At 49.2% G+C, this 20,717-nt stretch overlaps 1 protein-coding gene across 1 annotated transcript; it reads left to right on the top strand.

The window, feature by feature from the left end:
• The first annotated feature begins 846 nt into the window (after window positions 1-846).
• On the top strand, window positions 847-20,684 carry TGM4 (transglutaminase 4). Its single transcript, XM_065885922.1, is given in 11 exon segments — window positions 847-922; window positions 1,941-2,050; window positions 2,053-2,077; window positions 10,586-10,690; window positions 10,693-10,752; window positions 12,238-12,519; window positions 13,100-13,147; window positions 13,150-13,265; window positions 15,202-15,338; window positions 17,889-18,015; window positions 20,604-20,684. Coding segments are annotated over 11 exon segments (1,167 nt in total).
• The last annotated feature ends 33 nt before the right edge of the window (window positions 20,685-20,717 follow it).

The raw sequence follows: 20,717 nt of genomic DNA, 5'->3' as shown, positions 1-20,717 counted from the left end.
ACGGAAGTAGAAGTGTTTTGCCTCTCACTTCATTCACGTTATAAGATACTGTGAAAGCTCCTGTTCGTTCAGTGGTTCCCCTACAAGAGAACTGTTCGTGGCAGCTTCCTGCTCTGGCACGTGGGCTCATGGTGGCCGATCGGCCCATCTCCTCTTGGGGGCTCTGAGGATTTACAGTTGTCCAGTCTTCCCAGGGTTGTCATAAACCCTCTCTCAGCCAGATCTTTGGACTAATCTGTGAATATTTCCTTAGGATAAATCCCCAGAACTTTAATTGTGAGGTTAATTCCAGGATTTTCTTCAGAAGCAGAATTTGCAGCTGGAAATGAGGAGGTAAGTGGGCCAACTGCTGGCCTGTGTGTTCTTCCTTCCTTGGCCTCCAGTCCAGATCCCAGACTCCCAACCCTGATTTTTGCAGCATCTGAGTGTTTTTCAGGGATTCATGAAAATCTTCCCAGGAAAAGGCCGTTGATTTAATTTTCCTTTCATTTGGAAGTCTCTGTTTTTGTAAGAAGTCTGGTGGGAAATTTGCCTTCATGGTTATGCCTGAGAGGTGGAAGTGGGATGGGGAAGGGAGCTGCATTTCTTCATTCAACAAAGTATTATTTTAAAAAATTGTATTGCTGTACAACACATATAAAGGATGCATATCTTAAGTGTCCCTACGATGAGTTTTTACATATAAATACACCCATGGAACCACCACCCAGGTCAAGGTGAATAACATTTCCCATATCCTGGAAGGTCACCTGCACTCCTTTGTAACATCAAGGAGGGCCTACTGTGGGTGGTGATGGGGATGCAGCCGGGAAGGCAAAATTAAGGTCTGCCCTGTGGCTTAGCGGAATGGGGACACTGTCACAGTTCTGCTGGTGCCAGGACATGCCCCTCACGGAGTCTAGGCCCCGCATGGATCAGTCGTGTGGGTCAGCTGCCTGGTGGGTTGGGGGCAGGGGCTCAGCGCCTTCCTTTTGCTGCAGGTGTGGGGGGTGCAGGGAGCCAGAGTGGTGCAGGCGGAGTTGTGTCAGGGGAGTTCTGTCCCCACTTCACCTCCTGTGTCACCTCTCTGAGCCTGCTTCCCCACCAGCAAAATACTAACAATAGTTAATTTAATGAGCTAATAAATGTTTATCTCGTAGTCCTGTTGGGGTGGGGGGAGCACTATGGTCATTCCAAGTGTCTAAATGAGAAACGTGAAGCACAGAAGAGATTAAGTAACCAGCCAAGGTTCTACAGCTGGTAAGAGGGAGAGCTGGGATTGCAACCGAGAGCCCACTGCTCCTATAAGATATCTTATAAAAACAAGCATCTCACAGGTTTTGGTGGCGGGGAGATCCTGGGTCACAAACAGAACTGTTTTGTGACAACAACAAGCCACTGTGGCTATAACAACTTCTACCTATCCATCCAGTCATTATCTACCCTCAAAGGCTTGGTGAAAGCCTGGGGCACCCTGGGACCGATGCCCCTCTGGGGCTCAGGCTGCTCGTATTCCAACAACAGAGAGAGAGGGGTTTTTTTTGCTGCAAAAGACAGCTGACATTTAACTTGCCCCCTGAAGTGCCAGGTGGTGGGCCAGGCCCCTTACGTTTATATTATCTATGGAATCGTCCCAACCACCTGGTAGGCTTCCCCTCCATGCTGTAGTGAAGGGAGTAAAGGTCAAAGGGGAAAGGGGAAAACACCTGCCAGGTTTCAAACCAAGTCTGTCTAGGCCTGTCGGCAGGATTCGCAGAAGCCGCCTGCTTTGCGTGTCTACTTTTCTGTCTCGGGCGTCTGCTATGCCAGTCCATCCTGGCCACTCCTGGTCTCTGGGGGAGAGAGACTTGTTCCAGATGGGGTGATGTGTTAGGACTGATGGATTCTTCTGGGAGGCTTTTGTAGAGTTCAGGGTGTGGCCAAAGGGGGATATGTCCACCATGTCACGTGTCTTTGCTTAGGTCAAGGTGGTGGTTGGCAGCCCCCGCACGCTGTCGTAGGCAAGTACCACCTGCTAGTGAAAAGTGGAAACAAACATATCTTCAAGTCTGAAGAAAACATGTTGTACCCAGGTTTCTTTTCAACCCATGGTGTGAGGGTAACGTGAAACTCAGGTCAGCTGGGGAAATGTGTCAGGTGAGACTCATGGGAGGAGGCAAGAAGCAGCACCTACTGTATGCCTCGTGTGGTCCGTGAGCTTTGCTTGCCGTCCAGGTGCTTTCAAACTAGGTGAAGGGACCAGACCCAGGGACAGATCATGGGCGGCTTTGGAGCAGCCCCTCTGTGGCTGAGCTCCTTGGACGTTTCACTTCTCCCCTGCCTGACCCCCGCCATTTGGTTTTGGCCTCCCCCACTGTACGGAGGCTGCCCTTGTTGGGGGCATCACCCCAGCTTCTTACTTGCCTTCTCCGGGCGCAGGGCCTGAATCCTGACAGGTGTTTCCTTCCTCCTGAAAACTCTCTGCTCTTTTGGGTCTCCCCTCTCCCCTCCACGTTTTCATTGGCCCAACCCCTTCCTACCTGCGGCTCCATGGGAGCCTTCGCGCAAAGGGCACTGGAGGGCATTCCTTCCCCCACCAGCACCAGCCCTCTCTCCCGTGGCTGCTGGGCAGGGCATCTCGCCACAGCTTCACATGTGCTCGTTGGTTACCAGACCTTCTCCACACCCGCACTGCTACAGCCACTTGGAGTTAAAAACTCAGGTGTATAAGCTAGAAACCAGGGAGCTGGTTATTTATTTATTTAGTGTTTGGAAATGATTTCAAGCTGCAGAAAAGTAGGCAAAAATGGTATAAAGAACATCCATATGCCCTTTATCCAGATCCTATTTTGTTCATCATTTTCTCTCTTCCTCTCTCTCTCTCCACACACACACACACACACACACACACACACACACACACACACACTTTATTTCTGAACCATGTGAGAGTAAGTTACATACATTGTTGCTCTTTAACGAAAAATATTTCAGTGTGTACTTCCTAAGAATAGGAATATTCTCTTGCTACACTGCTGTTATCAACTTCAGTAATTCAGGGTTGACATAACACTGTATCTAATCTACTTACTGGAATTCCAACTTAGTCAGTTGATGCAATCATGTTCTTTATAACATTTTTTTCCCTCCAGTACAGGATCCAGTCCAGGGTCACATACTGTGTTCAGCTGTCCTGTCTCTTTACCTCCTTTAACCTGGAACTGTTCCTCAGCCTTAGTCTTTTTTGATATGGACATTTTTGAGTAATAGACCCCCTCGGCCCCCCCCCTTTTTTTTTTCACTAGAATATTCCTCATTGGGGGCTTGTCTGATGATTCATGATTTTTTTGTTTTTATTTGTTTGTTTGTTTAATTAATATTTATTATTGGCCGCGCTGCACGGCTTGCAGGATCTTAGTTCCATGACGAGGGATCGAACCTGTGCCCCCTGAAGTGGAAGCGAGGAGTCCTAACCACCGGACCACCAGGGAAGTCCTGATGATTCATGATCTTTAGATTCAGGTTATGCCTCCCTGCCTGGAATATTACATAAGTGACGCTGTGTCCTTCTCAGGACATTACATCTGGTGGCACACAGTGTCCACCTGCCCCTCATTGGGAATGTTAAATTTGATCATTTGGTCAAAGTGTTGTGCAATTTCCCTGCTGTATAATTACTATTGTTTCCTTTGTTACTAATAAGCAGTCCTTGTCTTGTGGCAACACTTTCAAGCCATGCAAATATCCTGGTCCTCATGAAAATGCTCCCCACCTAGATTTACCAACCACTGACAGCTCATGCCTGAACCAACCTTCTCTATGATGGTTGCACAGTGATTTTTCCAACTCCAGCTCTCCCTCCACACTTACCTGCTGGGCCCTGGTATTCTCCTGTAAGCAAAGCCCTCCCTTCACCAATCTATCATCTGTCTATCTGTCTGTCTGTCTAATCTATCAATCATCTATCCATCTATGAAACAATCTATCTGTATGGACTCAGGGATCTCATTTGTTCCCAGTGGTTTACAATCATTCTTGTTCTTAATTATGTTTATGTTCAGACTGTCCCACGTTTGCCCAGTGGAAGTCCCGCACAGCTGGTCAGGAAGCGAGCATCTTTTTGATACCTGTCTTAGCTCTTGCCTCCCATGTCTTACCCCCCAACGCACACTGTTTCAAACCCCTCGTGTTGACCTTGCGGGACCTCCCACCCCACCTCTCCCCCAGGCCAGGCAGCTTCCTCCTGTGACAGGTCTGCCTGTGTCCAGGGGGTGGATGATAACCCCATGTGCATGTGTGCCCTTGCTTCAGAGGATGTGGTTTTCACGGCTAATGAGACAGAGTGAAATGAGAGCGTCCCCCACAGCACTGGCTACTGTCACATCTGTTGTGTCGACTCTGTCAAAAAAAGCCCTGGAACTTTGGTCAGGTGATGAATTGGTCATCCTATGGTTGGGCCAGGCCCATGCAGAAACGTTTGCGAGCCTCATGCCAAACCCCAACCCTATACATGTGACACTTGCCTAGAGAGGGGTAACCCTCCCCCCGAGAACATGCAGGCAGGTGGCAGAATCAGAGCTGGGCCTAAGGCCTTCCCGTCCCCCTCTACTCTCTGCCACCCCCCACCCCCACTTCACAGTGTATTTATCAACGAACCAACCACCTAACAATTCACAAGGAAGCTCCATTACAAGTGAAATGTTGACAAAAATAAAGAATTTCTAGAACTTTTTTTTTTTTGGCCACCCCTTACAACTTGTGGGATCTTAGTTCCCTAACCAGGACTGAACTCGGGCCTGTGGCAGTGAAAGCACAAAGTCCTAACCATTGGACCAGAAGGGAATTCCAAGAACTTCTAAAACTTGAGGGAGATTTTCTAGAAGACTTTGGTCTGGAGACCTCTGCTCCGTGGAAGAATGAATGTCTCTGTGCAGCCACGAGGCAGAGCAACAATGTGGAAGGAGGAAGGGCTCCATGGCTCTAAATGCACAAATCCAGTGGCGAGGACTTATGGCACCAGAAACTTCCAGCCTTTTGTCTCACCACCTTTTGCAACAAAAAAACTTCTGGAAAATGCCATACTCTACACAACTGCTTGGCTGCCCCTCCCCTCCCTGGGTCTGGATGCCTAGGATAGGATGGAAATGGGGACAACAGAGGGGGGACCCCCATGAGTGAGGCCTGCTGTGTGTACTCTGCAAAGTGCTTCACAAGCATCCTCTTGTGAATCCATCCCTGGGGGGCAGTTACCATCACTCCATCCCTGGGGGGCGGTTACCATCACTACTTACAGGTGAGGGGGTGGAGGGAAACAAAATGGGAGGAAGTGGTTAGCACAGGAGGTGGGGAGCAGGTAGCAAGTTGGTGGGGGAGCAGTCACCAGAGGAAGGAAACAGAATGAGGACCACAGCAGTGTGCGGAAGAAGGGATCACCTGAATCCTAGGTAATTGCCCCTCTGAGAAAATCAAGGGGTAACTTTAACAACCTCAAAGAATTATGACCATGGAACTTTCCCAGACTCTCTGAAGAATGAAGATTATTAGCTATTCCTTTTATTTTGGTAGTTTCCCTCTCAGATTACAAAAATAACACAGGTATTTCAACTCTGTAAATATACTAAAACCATTGAATCATCCAGCTTAAAGGGTGGATTTTATGGGCTGCAAACTATATCTTGATAAAGTGGTTTAAAATAAATATATCAATAGAATTCAAAAAGTAACACATAAAAAAAAAAAAGTAACACATATGTTTATCACAGAAGACCTAGAAGGCTTAGAAGATACAGAGACATGGAAAGAAATTAAATCATAATCTCCTCCCTCAGTGATAAATACTTCATGTTCTAGTGTGTGTCATTCTTTTTCTATTACTAATTCATGCTTACAGAGTTGAGATAATGTTATACGTGCACAACTTTGTAGTCTGTTTTGTTTATCTTGATCACAAAGGCATTTTCTCCGTGGTATTAAAAACTCTGCTGGTACATCTTTATAATGGCTGTGTAATATTCCACCCCATGGCTCTGTGGGTTTACTTAATGGCTGCCTTGGGTATAGACCTTTAAGTGGTTTCTGGTTTTCCATGCTGTGGGAGACTTCTTTGTGAGCCTGTGGGCAGAGTTCCTTGCTGGGAGATGAGTGGTCCCACAGGGTGGTTGTGAAGTGCAAATTAGGGAGTATGTGGGAACTCCCCGGTGGTCCAGTGGTTAGGACTCCACGCTTTCCCAGGGCGTGGGGTCAGTCCCTGGTCCGGGAACTAAGATCCTGCAAGCCATACATGCAGCAAAAAAAAAAAAAAAAAAAAAAAATTAGGGGGTACGTGTTAAGTTTCTGACATGGAACAAACACTTGTTAATGGCCTCTTTCTTCATTTCCCAAAACAACTGCTGCATTTGTCTGTCAAGCCAAAGCCTCCTGGAGACCATGGAGCTGAAGCACTCCACGCCAGGGTCCAGGACCCTGTGTGCTCTGGTAGGTGTGGGAGGCCTAGTCATGGCCTCCATCTCCCCTGCATGAACGTGCCGTTCGGTGCCCTGCCCTTTCTCTCCTAAAGCCTGCTCTGGGGAAAGCAGTGGCAGGGGGGCCCCTTGATTCCTAGAGACATCCCCTCATCTTGCCCATCAAGTACACATAGGGATGGACATGACCCCTAGTTCCAGCCTCTCCTCCTCCAGGAAGATCTCTGGCTGTGAAGCCAAGGCTTGGTCACTGCTGTTGGTCACACAGGTCTCAGATCAGAAGCCTCCTCTTCAGGGAGATTTTTCCTGGCTCCCCAGCCAAAGGAGCCTGCTGCTCTCACATCCACCTGCTGTCTTTTCTTCATAGCACTAGTCATTCCTGAAAGTGTTCGTGTGTTCCGTGTTTACTGTCTGACCCCCAGTACCCAACCGCCCCCCCCCCCCCCCCCGCCGGCTGATACCACTTCCCAGACCAGAACATGAGCACCTGGTCCTGTGGGGACCAGGATCCCCAGCTCTTACAGGGATCCCACTTGTTTGAACTATAGCAGCTCTGAGAGTCCTTCATAAGTTTTTTAATCCAAATAATAATAAATCATAAATAATATTACAAAGAATACATACACTGAATCTCAGTATAAAAAATTCTGATAATACAGAAGCCTGTAGAGTAATTTTGCCCCAAATTTGATGCTGTCTTACACTGTTTACCAATCGCTCAGCAGTTATTAGGTCCCCCCACCCCGCTGGACTGTAAGCTCCTTAAACTATACCTCAGTGCTAGGCCTGATTGACTAATCAAAGCTATCAAGAGATCTACATCTGCTGAAGTCTATTTTGAGTGCAGAACCCCAGCCCTGCAGCTTGGAGGCTGACCCCACGGCTTGACCTCTCCAAGCCTCAGCTTCGGCATCTGCAAATGGTATTCACATGGAATTTACATGGAATTCACTCTTCCTGCCTGCAGGCTGGGCTCCAGTTGGGTAAGCAAATTATTCCAGTTCCTTTGGGACTTTCCTGGGTTTAGGACTGAGAGTCCTGTCCCAGGAAACCCCTCAGTCCTGCCAGCAGGATGGCTGTCACCCCTGTCCACCTTGCCCAGAGCAGATGTTCTCAAATGGTTTGGTCTCAGGTCCCTTTTACACTCTTACAAACTATTGAGACCCCAAATCACTTGTGTTTATGACTTCTTTTTTTTAAGGGAATTTTATTTTACTTTTTTTTGGCTGCGTGGGGTCTTCGTTGCTACACTTGGGCTTTCTCTAGTTGCGGTGCGTTGGGGGGCTACTCTTCATTGCAGTGCACGGGCTTCTCATTGCAGTGGCTTCTCGTTGCAGAGCATGGGCTCTAGGTGCGCAGGCTTCAGTAGTTGTGGCTCATGGTGTCTAGAGCACAGGCTCAGTAGTTGTGGCGCACGGGCTTAGTTGCTCCGCAGCAATGTGGGATCTTCCAGGACCAGGACTCAAACCCATGTCCACTGCATTGGCAGGTGGATTCTTAACAACTGTGCCACCAGCGAAGTCCCACGACGCTTCTTTCTGCAAATATTTACCGTTTCAGAAATTTAAACTGGGAAGTTTAAAATATATTTATTTAACTGATTCTAAAAGAATAATAAATTCAACACATTAACATAAATAAACACATTTTTGTGAAAAATATTTTTGGAAGCCTAACATATGTCAGGAGAGTGGCATTGTTTTACATTGTTCTAAATCTCTTTAATGTCTGGCTTAATAGAAATCAGCTGGATTTTCCTACCTGCTTCTGTATTCAATCTGTCCAGGGGCATTGTTTTAGTTGCAATATAGGAAGAAAATCTGGCTTCCCCCAGATACGGAGGTGGAAAAGGCAGGCATATCTCCATAGCCTTTTCAGATAATGGTGGATAGTCTTCTTTGATTCTACACCCATGCGTAACAACTGGTGGTTTTGTAAAGTTGATCACTGTGTGGAATCTGAAATTAAGTCAATCTACTTTTCATCTTCGGTCTGTGTGGGAGAGAATGAGAGGGAGAAACACAAATAACGCCTGGGGTTTATTGCGCAAATCATTTGGGTCACAGACCTCGGGACAACCTGGCAAGCACCCCGGGAACACTCTCGAAGGCCCGGAAAGAGAGACAGGAGACATGGGGCTGCTCTTGCCATCTGGGTGGTGGGCAGCTGTGTTCATCTCTAGGTGAGTCTTAAATGCCGCCTTTGTGGGGTGGCTGTGACTGTGTACCTGACCCAGGGGGATGCCCCCTCCGTGGCCGGGGCTACCACTCCCTCCTGGCCTGCCTGGTAGTTCCAAGTAAGTGACTGGTATTGTACCCATGGGGCCCTCTCGCTGGCCCTCAGGGGCCCAGGCACAGAGCACACGGTGCTCATGGAAGGATATACCTGCTCTGCCCCTTTACCACCAGGCCGAGTTCTCCAGCACAGGGTGGTGGGCTGGAGTGTGAGGAAGGAGAGGAAAGGGGACTGGGCTGCTGGCAGGCGAAGCTTGTACTGGTCTTGCTCTAGTTCTCAGGGGTGCGGGTGGACTTGCACCCTCTTTCCAAGCTGTGTGACCCCGGGCGAGGCGCTGAGCTTCTCTGGGTTTCTGTCGGCTCATCCTTGGGTTAATATGAGGACTCAGTAACATGTAACAAGTATGTATTATGTATTATGCCTGACACGTGTGTACCTATTCCCAGGTGATTCTTATGTGTTGGAGTTTGGGAAGCAGTGGGCTAAGCCACTGCTTATTTTGAGGACACCAGCCCAGAGACATGGGGCAGGCGGCCCAAGGTTGCACAGCAAGGTGGTAGTTGAGTCAGCAACACTGACTCCCAGGGCAGTGCTCCCTCCCGACCTCTGGCCTCTTTAGCCTGTGACCCAAGCTTGAGCACTCAGACCTCCCAGGTGTTGCGGCAGTCACTTCCGAGGTTAGGTTAGAAAAGATTCCATCGCATGTGAGGGAACCTCAGGACCCAAGCTGACTCTGGAGGCCTCCGCTGTAGGCCTGACAACTTTTCCCCTCCTGGGTCCCTGGTTACTGTTGCTCCTTCACCCCTAGAAATATGTTGCTGTCTGTGGGCCTGCAGGAGCTACTGTGAATCTGTAGCCACAAGGCAGGGCTTCTGGTCAGGGCTGCCTGACTAGCACTCCCACCCTGGGCAGGGGAACTGGATGAGCAGTCGGCGCGTTGGTTATCTGCTGCCGTGTAACACGTTACCCCCAAATGTAGGGCCGTAACACAACAAATACTTATTATCTTGCAGTGTCTGCGGGTCAGGAATCCAGGCACGGTGCTCTAGCTCAGGGTCCTTCAAAGACTGTAGGCCTCTTGGGGCTCTCGACTGAGTTGGGCGCAGGCGCTCACACCTGGCTGCTGGCAGTCTCAGGGCAGGGACATCAGTTCCTCACCATGTGGGCCCCTCCACAGGGCTGCTCACACCAGGTAGCTGACTACTGTCAGAGCCAGTAAGCGAGAGAGGGCGACCCTAGGATGGAAGCTGCAGCCTCTTTGTAACCTCGTCTCAGAAGTGACATCCCATCACTTTGCCGTGCTCTGTTGTCTAGAAGTGAGTCACTGGGTCCAGTCCACATTCTGGGAGAGGGGCTTCTGCAGGGAGGAGGAGGGCATTACTGGGGGCCCTCTTAGAAGCTGCCTACCACACCTGGGAAGAGGAATTCGCTTTGTTCCGTAGGAAATATAACACCGCCCATTAGGATTTTTGAAAGCATGAACATCTTTGGAGCCCAGCATCACTCCCCATCCCTCCCCGCCACCCATTGCTCTGTGGATGCGTGGGTCCAGGAGGCACTGACAGGCGGGGGCCACTAGTTGGGACAGGAGGAAAACATAAACATGTCATCTGCAGAACAACCCTAAAGGTAGAGGTTCTAATGATTACCATTTTACAGAGGAGGAAACTGAGGCACAGAGAGGTCAGCATGTGCCTCAGGTCAGCTGGCTGGTACGCTCCTTGGCCCTTTGTCCTGGTCCAACTGCACCCTCCCCACGTTCTGAGATGCTCTGTGGGGCCGCACTGGGGGCTGTGTGGCCAGGCTGGGCTAGGCTGCCAACACCTTGTTCCGCTGGGGGTGGGCACTGACCATCCCCCCTCGGGAAACCAGGGGCCAAAGGGAGAAGTACCAAGGGTGGGGCTGATCACCCCTGCCTGGTGTCATCTCAGAGCTGAGAGCATTGGGCATCCCAGCACGCAGCATGACCGCCTATGATTCAGCCCATGACACTGAAAATAGCCTCACGGTAGACACCTACCTGAATGAGACAGGCGAGCCATCTCTAGCATGACTGAGATTCCATCTGACATGTCTCTGCCCATCAGAGTGTATTCTTGTTGGTTTTGTGTCAGTCTTTCTTTAAGTAGGGCTTTCAGGCCTGGGGAGAGGCAAGCAGGCCTTGCACCTCTTTTTAAAAATGTCCTCACTGAGATTTTTGTATTATCTGACCAGCCGATTCAACTTGCTATGACCTTCAGTGCTTCCCAGTGCTCCCCAAATGAAATAGCAGTTACTCACCTGGCCTTCCAGCCCCTGCAGAGTCAGCCTCCAGTTCCTTTCCTGACTTTACACCCCAACTGTGCTGCTCCCTCTTCCCTTAAATGGCTTCCCCACTCCAGACCTCTGCCTCTGCTTTCCCCATCTGCTACTTTCTTTTCTGAGGTCTCTGCTATCCACGTGCCCCTTGCCCCCCGCCCCCCAATGTGTGTTTTGTTTGTTTGCTGTTGCTGTTTGTTTGGTAACTTTCTTGACAGAGTTCTGCCAAGTCTGTATTCTTTGTTGTACGTGGCCGCTGAAGTCTCTGCTCAGTGGTCAGCTAATGACTGGACAGGAATTTCCATAAACGTCTTGGATTGGTAAGTCTCCTAGCTTTTGCCAAGTAGCTCTGTGTAAATTTGGGGTACACATTTAGTGCTCTGGCAGGCAGTTTTCAACTCTGCCTTACCCTTCACTTCCTGCCTGTGCAGGGACTCAGGGTCAGTCAGAGGTAACAGCTTATGGCCTTCTAGGTCTTTCCTGGGCATGTGCACAGCCCTACACATGCATGTGGCTTTCTAGATTCCCAGGAATCTGTCTGAGCTTTTCAAAGCCCCTATGGATGTTATTCAGCTTTTCCTTTTAAGTTTTTTGGTGAGCTTTTTCCCTCAGCTGTTACTGTTACCTTAGGCAACTTCAATGACAAACAATGCCTTTTTTTTTTTTTTTTTTTGACAAATGCTTTTGGGTTAAGGCAAATTATAAGGAGTGAGCTCTGAATCAGCTCAAAGATAAACCCCATGGGTTGGGGTTTCCAGGGGACTGCCAGAATGAGTTCCCTGTGGTGGATATTTGGAGATCCAACCCCTTCTTCTCCCTTCAGAGGTGATGAGGCTGCTGGTTTTCACTATGGTTGGGGTGCTGTTGGATTTTAAGGCTACTGTGGAGCTGGGGAGAAAGGGATGGGAATCAGCAAGTTAAAAAAAACATAAAACACTGTATTGTTACAGAGAATAAATGCTCCTCAGATAGTTGCAAGCCTTTGGTTAATTTCAAGCGTTCTGAAAAAGTTGATTTTGACCATTTTTGCCAATGTTCTCATTGCTTTTATGGAGGAGTGAATTTTCAGAGGTCTTTATTTGGCCATTCCCACTGACTGACGTCAGAATGTGCTATTTTTCAGGCATGGTGATTTGAACACCTATCTGTGAATTCATAGCCCTTGGGCCCCTGGAATGTCCCTGGAGTCCAGGCTGGTGGGTAGGCTGCTTCTGCTTCCGGGTGCATTGGGACATTGGGCCCGTGGAGGAGCCCTCTAAGGAAACTGCTTCTGGGTCTCATTCAGGCTCCCCTGAGGAGAGGGAGGTCATGGACCATGGCTTCTCCTTCCGCCGTTATGAGAGCGAGTACAAACTACCCCAAAAAGAGGACCTTCTTTAGATGTGTGTCCAGGCAGATCCTGTGCTGCTGGGAAACCCTATCAAGTTCACCATCACTCTCAAAAGAAAGACAGACAGCTACCCCAAAGACTGTCACATCTCGGGCTCCCTTGAACTGCAGACATACACGAGCAAAAACGCCACCAGCCTGGGCATCCTTCATAAGACCACACAGAGGCAAGGTCAAGGTACTGGAACCATGGGCAAGAAGAGGGATCAGAGTCCCCACTATCTGAGATGCCCCTCTTCTCTGTGGACTATTTCCATACACTAACAAACTTGTGCATATGAGTAAACACAAACAAACATTTATTAAGTACCTACCACCTGGTAGTTACAAGGAATCTAGGCACAGAGAAAATGGGGGCCAAATAGACTACTAGTCCAGGAGCCTGGGGTCTATCACAGACTCAGAAATTAGGGGTGCTGGAAGTGTCATTAGAAGTCTTCTTTTATGATGGCAAAGATTTTATCTCAAGTGCCTAATCTAATCAATGGGTTGTGGGTACCCAGGGCAGTTGAGAATGGGCGGAAAGCCTCCAAAACAACTGTGATGTCTCCATGGACTCAGGATGGGAGCCTGGAGAACGCAGCCAATTATTATTCCACCTTGAGCCCAACTTCTTGTTTTCCAAAGACAGGAAGAGACTTACCCAAAATAACCCAGTTCCATCCATCTAGATTTCATCTAATTCTGTGCTTGATGATCACTCATTTGGGGGGGACTATAATAAATGACCACACTCCTCCTCTCTAGCTCTTTGGCAGCACCTGAAGAGACTCTGCCCTTGGACTCCAATACCTACATGGGCAGCCTATGTTTGATGATGAACCAATCATCAAAAGTTTCATAATTGCAGGAATTCTAGAGTCCAAGGAAACGACCGCCTCTCAGGAGTTTGCATCTTTCCAGTACCCTGAGCTCCCTGTAGAGGTTAGCCACCTGCAGGCAGAAGGGTCTCCTGGCTGGAGTTCGGCCTTGGCTTGCGGGTGGGGCCCTAAGAATCCTGGAGGGACCCCTGGTTGGCTTATTCTTTAGATCAATTGTATTCCTAAGAAAAATGACACCTTGCTTTTCCAAATAATTATTTCTGGAGAAGTGATGGATCAAACAGTTTTTTTTTTTTACATTTTTGGTCAACTAAATTCTTAACATTTTAATTTTTGGAATAAGTAATTACTTGCACATTGTACAAAATTCTAAAGATGCAAAAGTTACAGGGGCCCACCCTCCTGGAAGGCAGTTAGCGGTCTTTCACTACTGCTAATGAAAGCGGTAATGAAAGCGGTCTTTCATTACCGCTTTCATTACCACTGGCAGAACTGGCCAGCCACTTATCGGCACTTACATCTTCTAAAATGCCCTGCACATCCCACTTGCCACCCTCACCCAAGTGGCTTAGCAGAGTATTTCTTCCACCTCCTGAGAGAAGTCTGGGAAAACGCACCTCTCTCCAGGTAGTCATGGTTCCAGGGATGTTTGAGGTGCCTTTTTTTTTTTTGGTAATCTTTTATTTTTATTCATTTATTTTTATATTTATTTTTGGCTGTGTCGGGTCTTTGTTTCTGTGCGAGGGCTTTCCCTAGTTGCGGCAAGTGGGGGCCACTCTTCATCGCGGCGCACGGGCCTCTTCACTACGGCAGCCTCTCTTGTTGCAGAGCACAGGCTCCAGACGCACAGGCTCAGTAGTTGTGGCTCACGGGCCTAGTTGCTCCGCGGCATGTGGGATCCTCCCAGACCAGGGCTCGAACCCGTGTCCCCTGCATTAGCAGGCAAATTCTCAACCACTGCGCCACCGGGGAAGCCCTGAGGCGCCTTTTAACAGGCGCTCTCGCTTTGCTTGGCTGGCCTGCCTTTTAAGTGGCTCTGACGGTATTTCAGGAATTAAGAGGTTTTAGCTAATATATCTGCGTTGCCAAAGGCACGGAGAAACCACAGGGTGTTGGTGGGGAGTGGGAACTGTTTCGGAAGAGCTAGATATTCGGATGAATGTTACAAATGAGGTGAAGCCTGAAAAATGCAAAACATGATGTAAGCCCAGGGGATCCCTGGGTGGAGGAGGGGCACCAGGCCTGAGGTGTGGGTCCGAGGAAGAGGGCTCATCCAGGGCCAGGTGGGGGAAGTGGTTACACCAGTGTCAGGTGCTCTGGCCAGATTAGAGGTAGGGGCACTCTGAGGGAAGAACAGAGCTTAGCTTCAGTTCTGCTTCTTTCTCTGGGCTGCTCTGTGAGGCAACTTGACTGACAGGCCCCTTTTGGGATTTGGGGTCTTGTCTGTGAGGAGGTATGATATCCAAGGGTATGGAAGGGAGCCCTGGTGTGGTGGGCGGGAGCCTGTGTATTAACCCTGGAGCTCGGGAAGGGCATCTATGGGAATCCTCCCTCACAAATGTTCCTTGTTTAAAGGGCCTTTCTGGGGAAGCTCCTTGCAACCGTCTGTCTTGCTAGATGGGGCATCTCAGAACCACAGGCTGCAGATGGGGCTGGGTGGTGCAGGACGGTCCTTAGTTTGGTGAAGAGGGATCCTGCTTAGGGCTGAAAAGAGGCCAAGATACAGGTCAGGCTTGAACTCTGGTTGGCATGGGATGACATATCTTGAGTTCCTTAAAAGAGAGTCTGACAAAGCTCAGGATGTCAGGTTATTTATACATATACATGATTGCTGGCAACACCAGAAGCTAAAGAAAGGCATGGAACAGATTCTCCCCTAAAGCCTTCAGACAGACAGACAGACAGACAGACACACACACATTTTCCTGGCTTGATATAACGCATCATTTTGGTTCTATTTCTCTGCTTTAACTTACCATGAAAACATGTACCTGACTCACACACCTTCTCCCCCTCTTCTCATCCCCGCCCCACCACAGCTGCCTGACACAGGCAGAATTGGCCAGCCACTTATCGGCACTTACATCTTCTAAAATGCCCCGCACATCCCTTTGACAGACACCAAGTCCTCTGTGGAAAGCCTGGGCGTCTCCCTGCTGCAGACCATTGACCAAGGGTGAGTCCACTTAAGCTGTTCTTACAAACAGTGCAGAAAATCTCTCCAGGACATAGATCTTTGCTCATGTGTGCAGGTATTTCTGAGATGTGAATTCACAGTAGGGGGTTATAGGGTCAAAATATAGATACATTTTGCTAATGCCAAATTGCTTTGGGAAGAGATTGCATTGATTTATTCTCCACTGACAGATTTGATTTTTGCCGATATAAATGGTTGAATAATTTCACTGTTGTTTTAATTTGCATTTCTATTTGTGAGGCTGAATATTTTTATGTTAGTTAACTATCTCCTGTGAATTGCTTGTTCATATCCTTTACCTATTTTGAGTCATTAAGTTGTTCGTATTGTGTGTAGTCTTTATACAGAAAAGTGTTATTGCTGCAAATCATTTCACAGTCTTTTTTTAACCTCTAAATGCCTTTCACCACTAGAACTTTGCCATTTTAATGTAGCCAAATTTGTTAATTCCTTCCTTTAGGGATACTGGGTTTCATGTCACCCCAAGAATGTGTTTTCTATGCTTTTTCTAAAACTTTTGGCTTTATGCTATTAGGCACCTGGAATTTAATTTTTTAGCGTGTGGAGTGATGTAGATAGAGCTCCAACTTTCTCAAATAATCTATCATTTCCTAGTGTTTTGAAATGCTGCTTTCATACATCTGGGTCTCTGGACTCTTTAATTTGCTTATTTATCTTCTCCTACTGCAATGTCATACCATCTAAAGTATTATAGTTCTATAGTACATATTGATACGTAGTAGGCAAATGCTCCTCACCACTGTTTTTCTTGTCCATAGAACTTTTAAAAGCTGTTGGGATTGAGATTGGCACTGCATTGAATTTACCAAGTTATCGGGGGGAGAGTCATGCCAAGTGACTACACTGAGTCTTCCCATCTAGGCATGTGGGATACTGTTGCATTTATTCAGGTCTTCTTTGTTACATTTAGAAAAGTTTTATAGTTCATACACAATTTGCACATTCCTAGTTGGATTACTTGCAAGATGTATTTATAGCTTTTGTGAATGAAATATTTTTCATTATATTTTGTACTTGCTTGCTGGACTATATGGAAACTATTGACTTTGATAACGCTGATAGATCTAGCAAAGGACTTGACCAAACTCTAATGCTTTGTTCCTGAACGAAGGTTTCTGATGGTCTGTTTCTTATAGGGTGTCTGAATATTCCAAGGAAAAACCAGTAAACTACTGTTTTCCTTAGACCTTAAGATACGGACAAATTAACTGGGGGAATATTGTTAAAATGTGTATTCTGATTCAGCAGGTGGGGTTGGAGGCTCAGAATCTGTGTCTCTAACAGGGCTCCCAGGTGATACCAGTGTTGCCAGTAGTGTGGCCCCCAGAGCACATTTTAGTAGTGAGAGGCTAGATGATACGTTTTCTGTGATCCATCATAAAACAGATGTTCCTCTTGGATTTCATATGAAACAACTGTTGCTATTACCCATGGAGCAAGAACATCTGTAAACGCGGGCAGGATTCCTAGGAGGGTTTGTGAAATGTCAGAGCTGGAAGAGCCCCTGGAAGCTGGTTTAACCACCTTGCTTTACATCGGAGAATACTGAGGCCCAAAGAGGTGGTGGAGTCATCTAAAGCATCAGAGCTGTGTCCCAGATCAGGTAAGTGCCATACCGGGGCCAGTTTATTCTAACTAGCCAGGGGACTGGCCTTTAGCTAGCCTCAGAAACTGAACCTCAGTTTCCTCATCTATAAAATGGGGATAATAATACCTGTTCACCGCATGGCACATCCGTGAAAGTCAAATGGGCCAAACAGCAAGAGGAAAATGGACAGAGAATGGTCTGAGTGCCTAAGAGGACCCAGGTCTGTCTGGCTCCAGAGGTCATGCTTGTTTCTGGCCCTTTGTCTTCCCCCAGGGTGATGGTGAGTGAAGAGGAAGCCTATAGACCCAGGGGGCACAGACTCAAACAGTAACAATGGGGACAGTGGGGTGTTGTGGACAAACAGGAACAGGAAGGACCGTGGTAAACAGGAGTGGGTGCTGCCACTCAGCTCATCTAACTGAGACTGTGCAGGAACGTGGGCCCCGCACTTCTGGATCTTCTGACCTTTCAGAATAAGCTAGAGGAGTGTGTGTGTTCTTCTACAATGTAAAGCTCCTGGGTCTTAAAATGCGGCAATTAATTTAAGTTGTAAAAATCACTGTGTGGATCAGACACAGCAAGTCAGAGGTTAAACTTGTCCTTAGCTTGTCAGTTTATAAACAGTGCTGCCAACAGCTGAGATGCTACTGGCACCCCTGCCCCGCCCCGGTGCCATGTTCCAACCCTGACAGGCTGCATCTGACTCTCCAGCATGGGTTTAATCATCAGTATTCATCAAAAGCTCCCTAGGTGCTTCTCACAGCACCCAGCATGGATGCCTACGTGCTGTGTCCAGCAATGGCCAGGACCCTTCAAAGAGGCTGAGCTGAGGTTGGGACTCCTGGTTTCTCACACAGCTTACTTCCCCTCTCCTGCAACATCCTCAGCTGAATGCATGTCTGTGTGTCTGAATTTTCCAGGACGGTGAAGCCAGGTGAGACCGTTAGATTCCAAATAAAAGGCATCCCAACAATAGCTGGACTTGAGAAATTTATCAAGTTTAGTTCCAATCAGGTGAAAGAGGTTCATGCTGAGAAGACTGTTCTCGTGACAACTAGCCTTTGCCTGATGCCTTGGAAAGAGGCAGCAGCTCTGACTGGCTCTAAGCCTTGGTTGAGCGTTTCAGCATTTCCTGCTTTGGGATTAGCTTTCAGATAATTAGACTTTATTACTCATTAGATTTCAGATGATTAGATTTGATTACTCACATGAGGGCAGATTCAAGAGCCAGCTGGGTGAAAGTTAGCGTTCAAAGGCCAACACAAATCACAGGCAGCAGGACCCACTAGGCCGGGTCATGTGGAATCACAGGGTAGCCTGTTGACAGCTAGAAACGCCCAGCCTGGGCCACAGAACCTCACCTCCCTGCCTTGGGTCGTGGCCTCAAAGAGCAGGGCCACCACTACCTGCAGTCAGAACCAAAGGCGTCCACAGCCACAGAGTCCCTCCCTGGAGACACAGGCTATCAGAAGCTGCTGCCCACTTGCCCCGTGAGGAGGGACCACCTCTTCAGCCCCAGAGTTCATCAGCCCTGGAAGCACCAGCCAAGTAGAGTCTTCTGCCAGAACTGGGCTGGGCCTGCTGGAAATATATTCTCTCCTCACTCCTCCTCCTGCCTGAAATCCCACCCCTCTTCCTTCCCTGAGGGGAGCCTACCCCAGGAAGAGCAGGTAGACGGGGCTTTTCCCTCGGATCTCTGCACACACCGGGCCTGGGCCTGGGCCTGCCTGCCAAACCAGAAGCAGGACTGAGGGCCAAGTGCTGTCTGTTCACCTTTGACTTTCGACAACTTCAGGCAACTTGAAACTATGGCACGTAAAACCCAACTTCACAGCCCCTACGCTTCCCCATGGTTGGTGAGCCTTCGAGGCACCTGTAGTGTAGTAGCCATGTCCAGTCTTCCATGTGGAAGGAGCCCCAGCCCTTTGGTGGCGGCGGATGGCCCAGTGGTCCCTCCTACTTGATGACTGATGGTGTTGGTAAGTTAAAATCAGGAACCTTCAAGGGGGCCAATGCGGGGGTGGGGGGATGAGGGAGGGAGGGAGGAAGATGGTGAACGGCCCCACCTCTCCTGGTGAGGGAGCCTGCATACCTGCTACCTCCATACAGCCCCTGAACCTTCTCCAAGGAAGCCACAGCCTCCTCACCTGGTCCCATCCAGACATTTCACTCTCATTCTAACACCTGAACCTCCAGGCAGCGTTGGGAGTGATCGGAGAGCACCCCTACCCCTCATACCAGGCAGGCCCATCCCAGGCCCTTACCCTGCTGAGCACTCCCAGCTCACACGCGGTGAGGACAGCCAGCCCTGTGCTCCCCAGACATGCTGTTGGACCCCAGGTCCCCTTTTCAGGAAGGCCTTCCCTTGGGAACCATCTTGGATGTGGCCCTAGATGTGGTCTGTGAATTTGCTGATCCTGTTGCTTCAGTTCCTTTCTCTCATGGCCAAGGAGGTAAGATCCATCCCTCTGTACCTCCCATTCACTCCCTGATCCCCAGGAATAAAGCTGCCTTTGTGACCCTGTGGGCCTCCACCTCGGGGTGCAGAGGGGGCAGGCCAGCCAGAGGGGTCCTGACTTGGACCAGACCCAGGAAAAGAAGGGTGTTAAACAAGGGTGCCCCTTCCTGACCTTTGGGATAAAGAAGACATCCCAAGGGGTGCCCCACGTCTGCCTTGCCCACCACCTCATCTCACCAGTGCTGGTGGCCCCATAGGGCTGGCCTGGAAGCAGAGCTGTGGGCCGCAGCACAGGGACCCACCAGAGATGCCCTCTCTGGTAGGGTGTGTGTGTGTGTGGCGGGGGGCTGTTTCAGTCTGCAGGCCCTGGCCACCACCCATCCTTTCAGAGAGACACGATGGGCACTGTCTTGGGAGAACTGGCCTAAAACATTCAGGCCAGATTTCTGGTCAGTTCTGCCCATGTGGGTGGTTAGACTCCCTCCAGGACGGACAGTTAAATGCAGTTCTCATAGGGGAGGTCAGAGTTCCGGTAGCTCTAAACAGGTTCTTCCTCCCGACCCGCCAGTGGGAATGGACCGATTTTTAGCCACAAGGCAGGACACCTCCGAGCTGACTCAGGGATTCTAGTATCTATAGAACGGGAGCTAAGTTTGGGTGTTACTGTCATAACTCAGGCTTGCTTCCAACCTCGGCATGTCCCGTGTGTGTGTGTGTATAGCCTGCTGTTGGAGTCTTCTCCCAAACCAAGCCTGAGCCCTGAAGGTAGCTGAGGCCGCCATGTCTTTCTGCTAGTTTAGGCAGGCACCAGGGGGAAGCCCTTTCGGGGGAGTGACCAGAATCCTTTCAGCCTTTCCAGGTCCATCTCTCCTGATGCCAGTGTCCCACCCCAGGTTCCCAAGGCCAGCCCTGCTCTGTTCTTCCATCACAACCACACAGCCTTAGTTCTCAAAAGCCAGGAGCCTGGGCCCCAACCTTCTCAAGAGAAGACAGACCTCCCAAGAAAGGACAGAGGCCAGTTCTTTTCTGCCCCCGGGCTGCCCTATTCAGAGCTTCCTCTGCTGGGTGAGGGTGCACAGGCTGTGAAGGGCGCCCAGCCTCGGAGAATGGTTCCTGACAATCCCTCATGGGCAGATGAGCTCAGAGCAAGTTTCTCATCTTCCTCTGTCACCCCTAGTCCACCCCCATCCCCGACCTGGTCCAACATGGGGAGAGGGAGGAGGGGTCAGAGGACGGCAAGGCCGAGGGGGTGGTGTGAAGGGAGCGAGTGGTGCGCAGGAGCCCTGTGGCG

Source organism: Phocoena phocoena, chromosome 10, assembly GCF_963924675.1.
Source record: "Phocoena phocoena chromosome 10, mPhoPho1.1, whole genome shotgun sequence".
NCBI lineage: Eukaryota > Metazoa > Chordata > Mammalia > Artiodactyla > Phocoenidae > Phocoena > Phocoena phocoena.
Note: the sequence above shows the minus strand (reverse complement) of the source record. Positions and strands in the feature narration are given on the sequence as shown.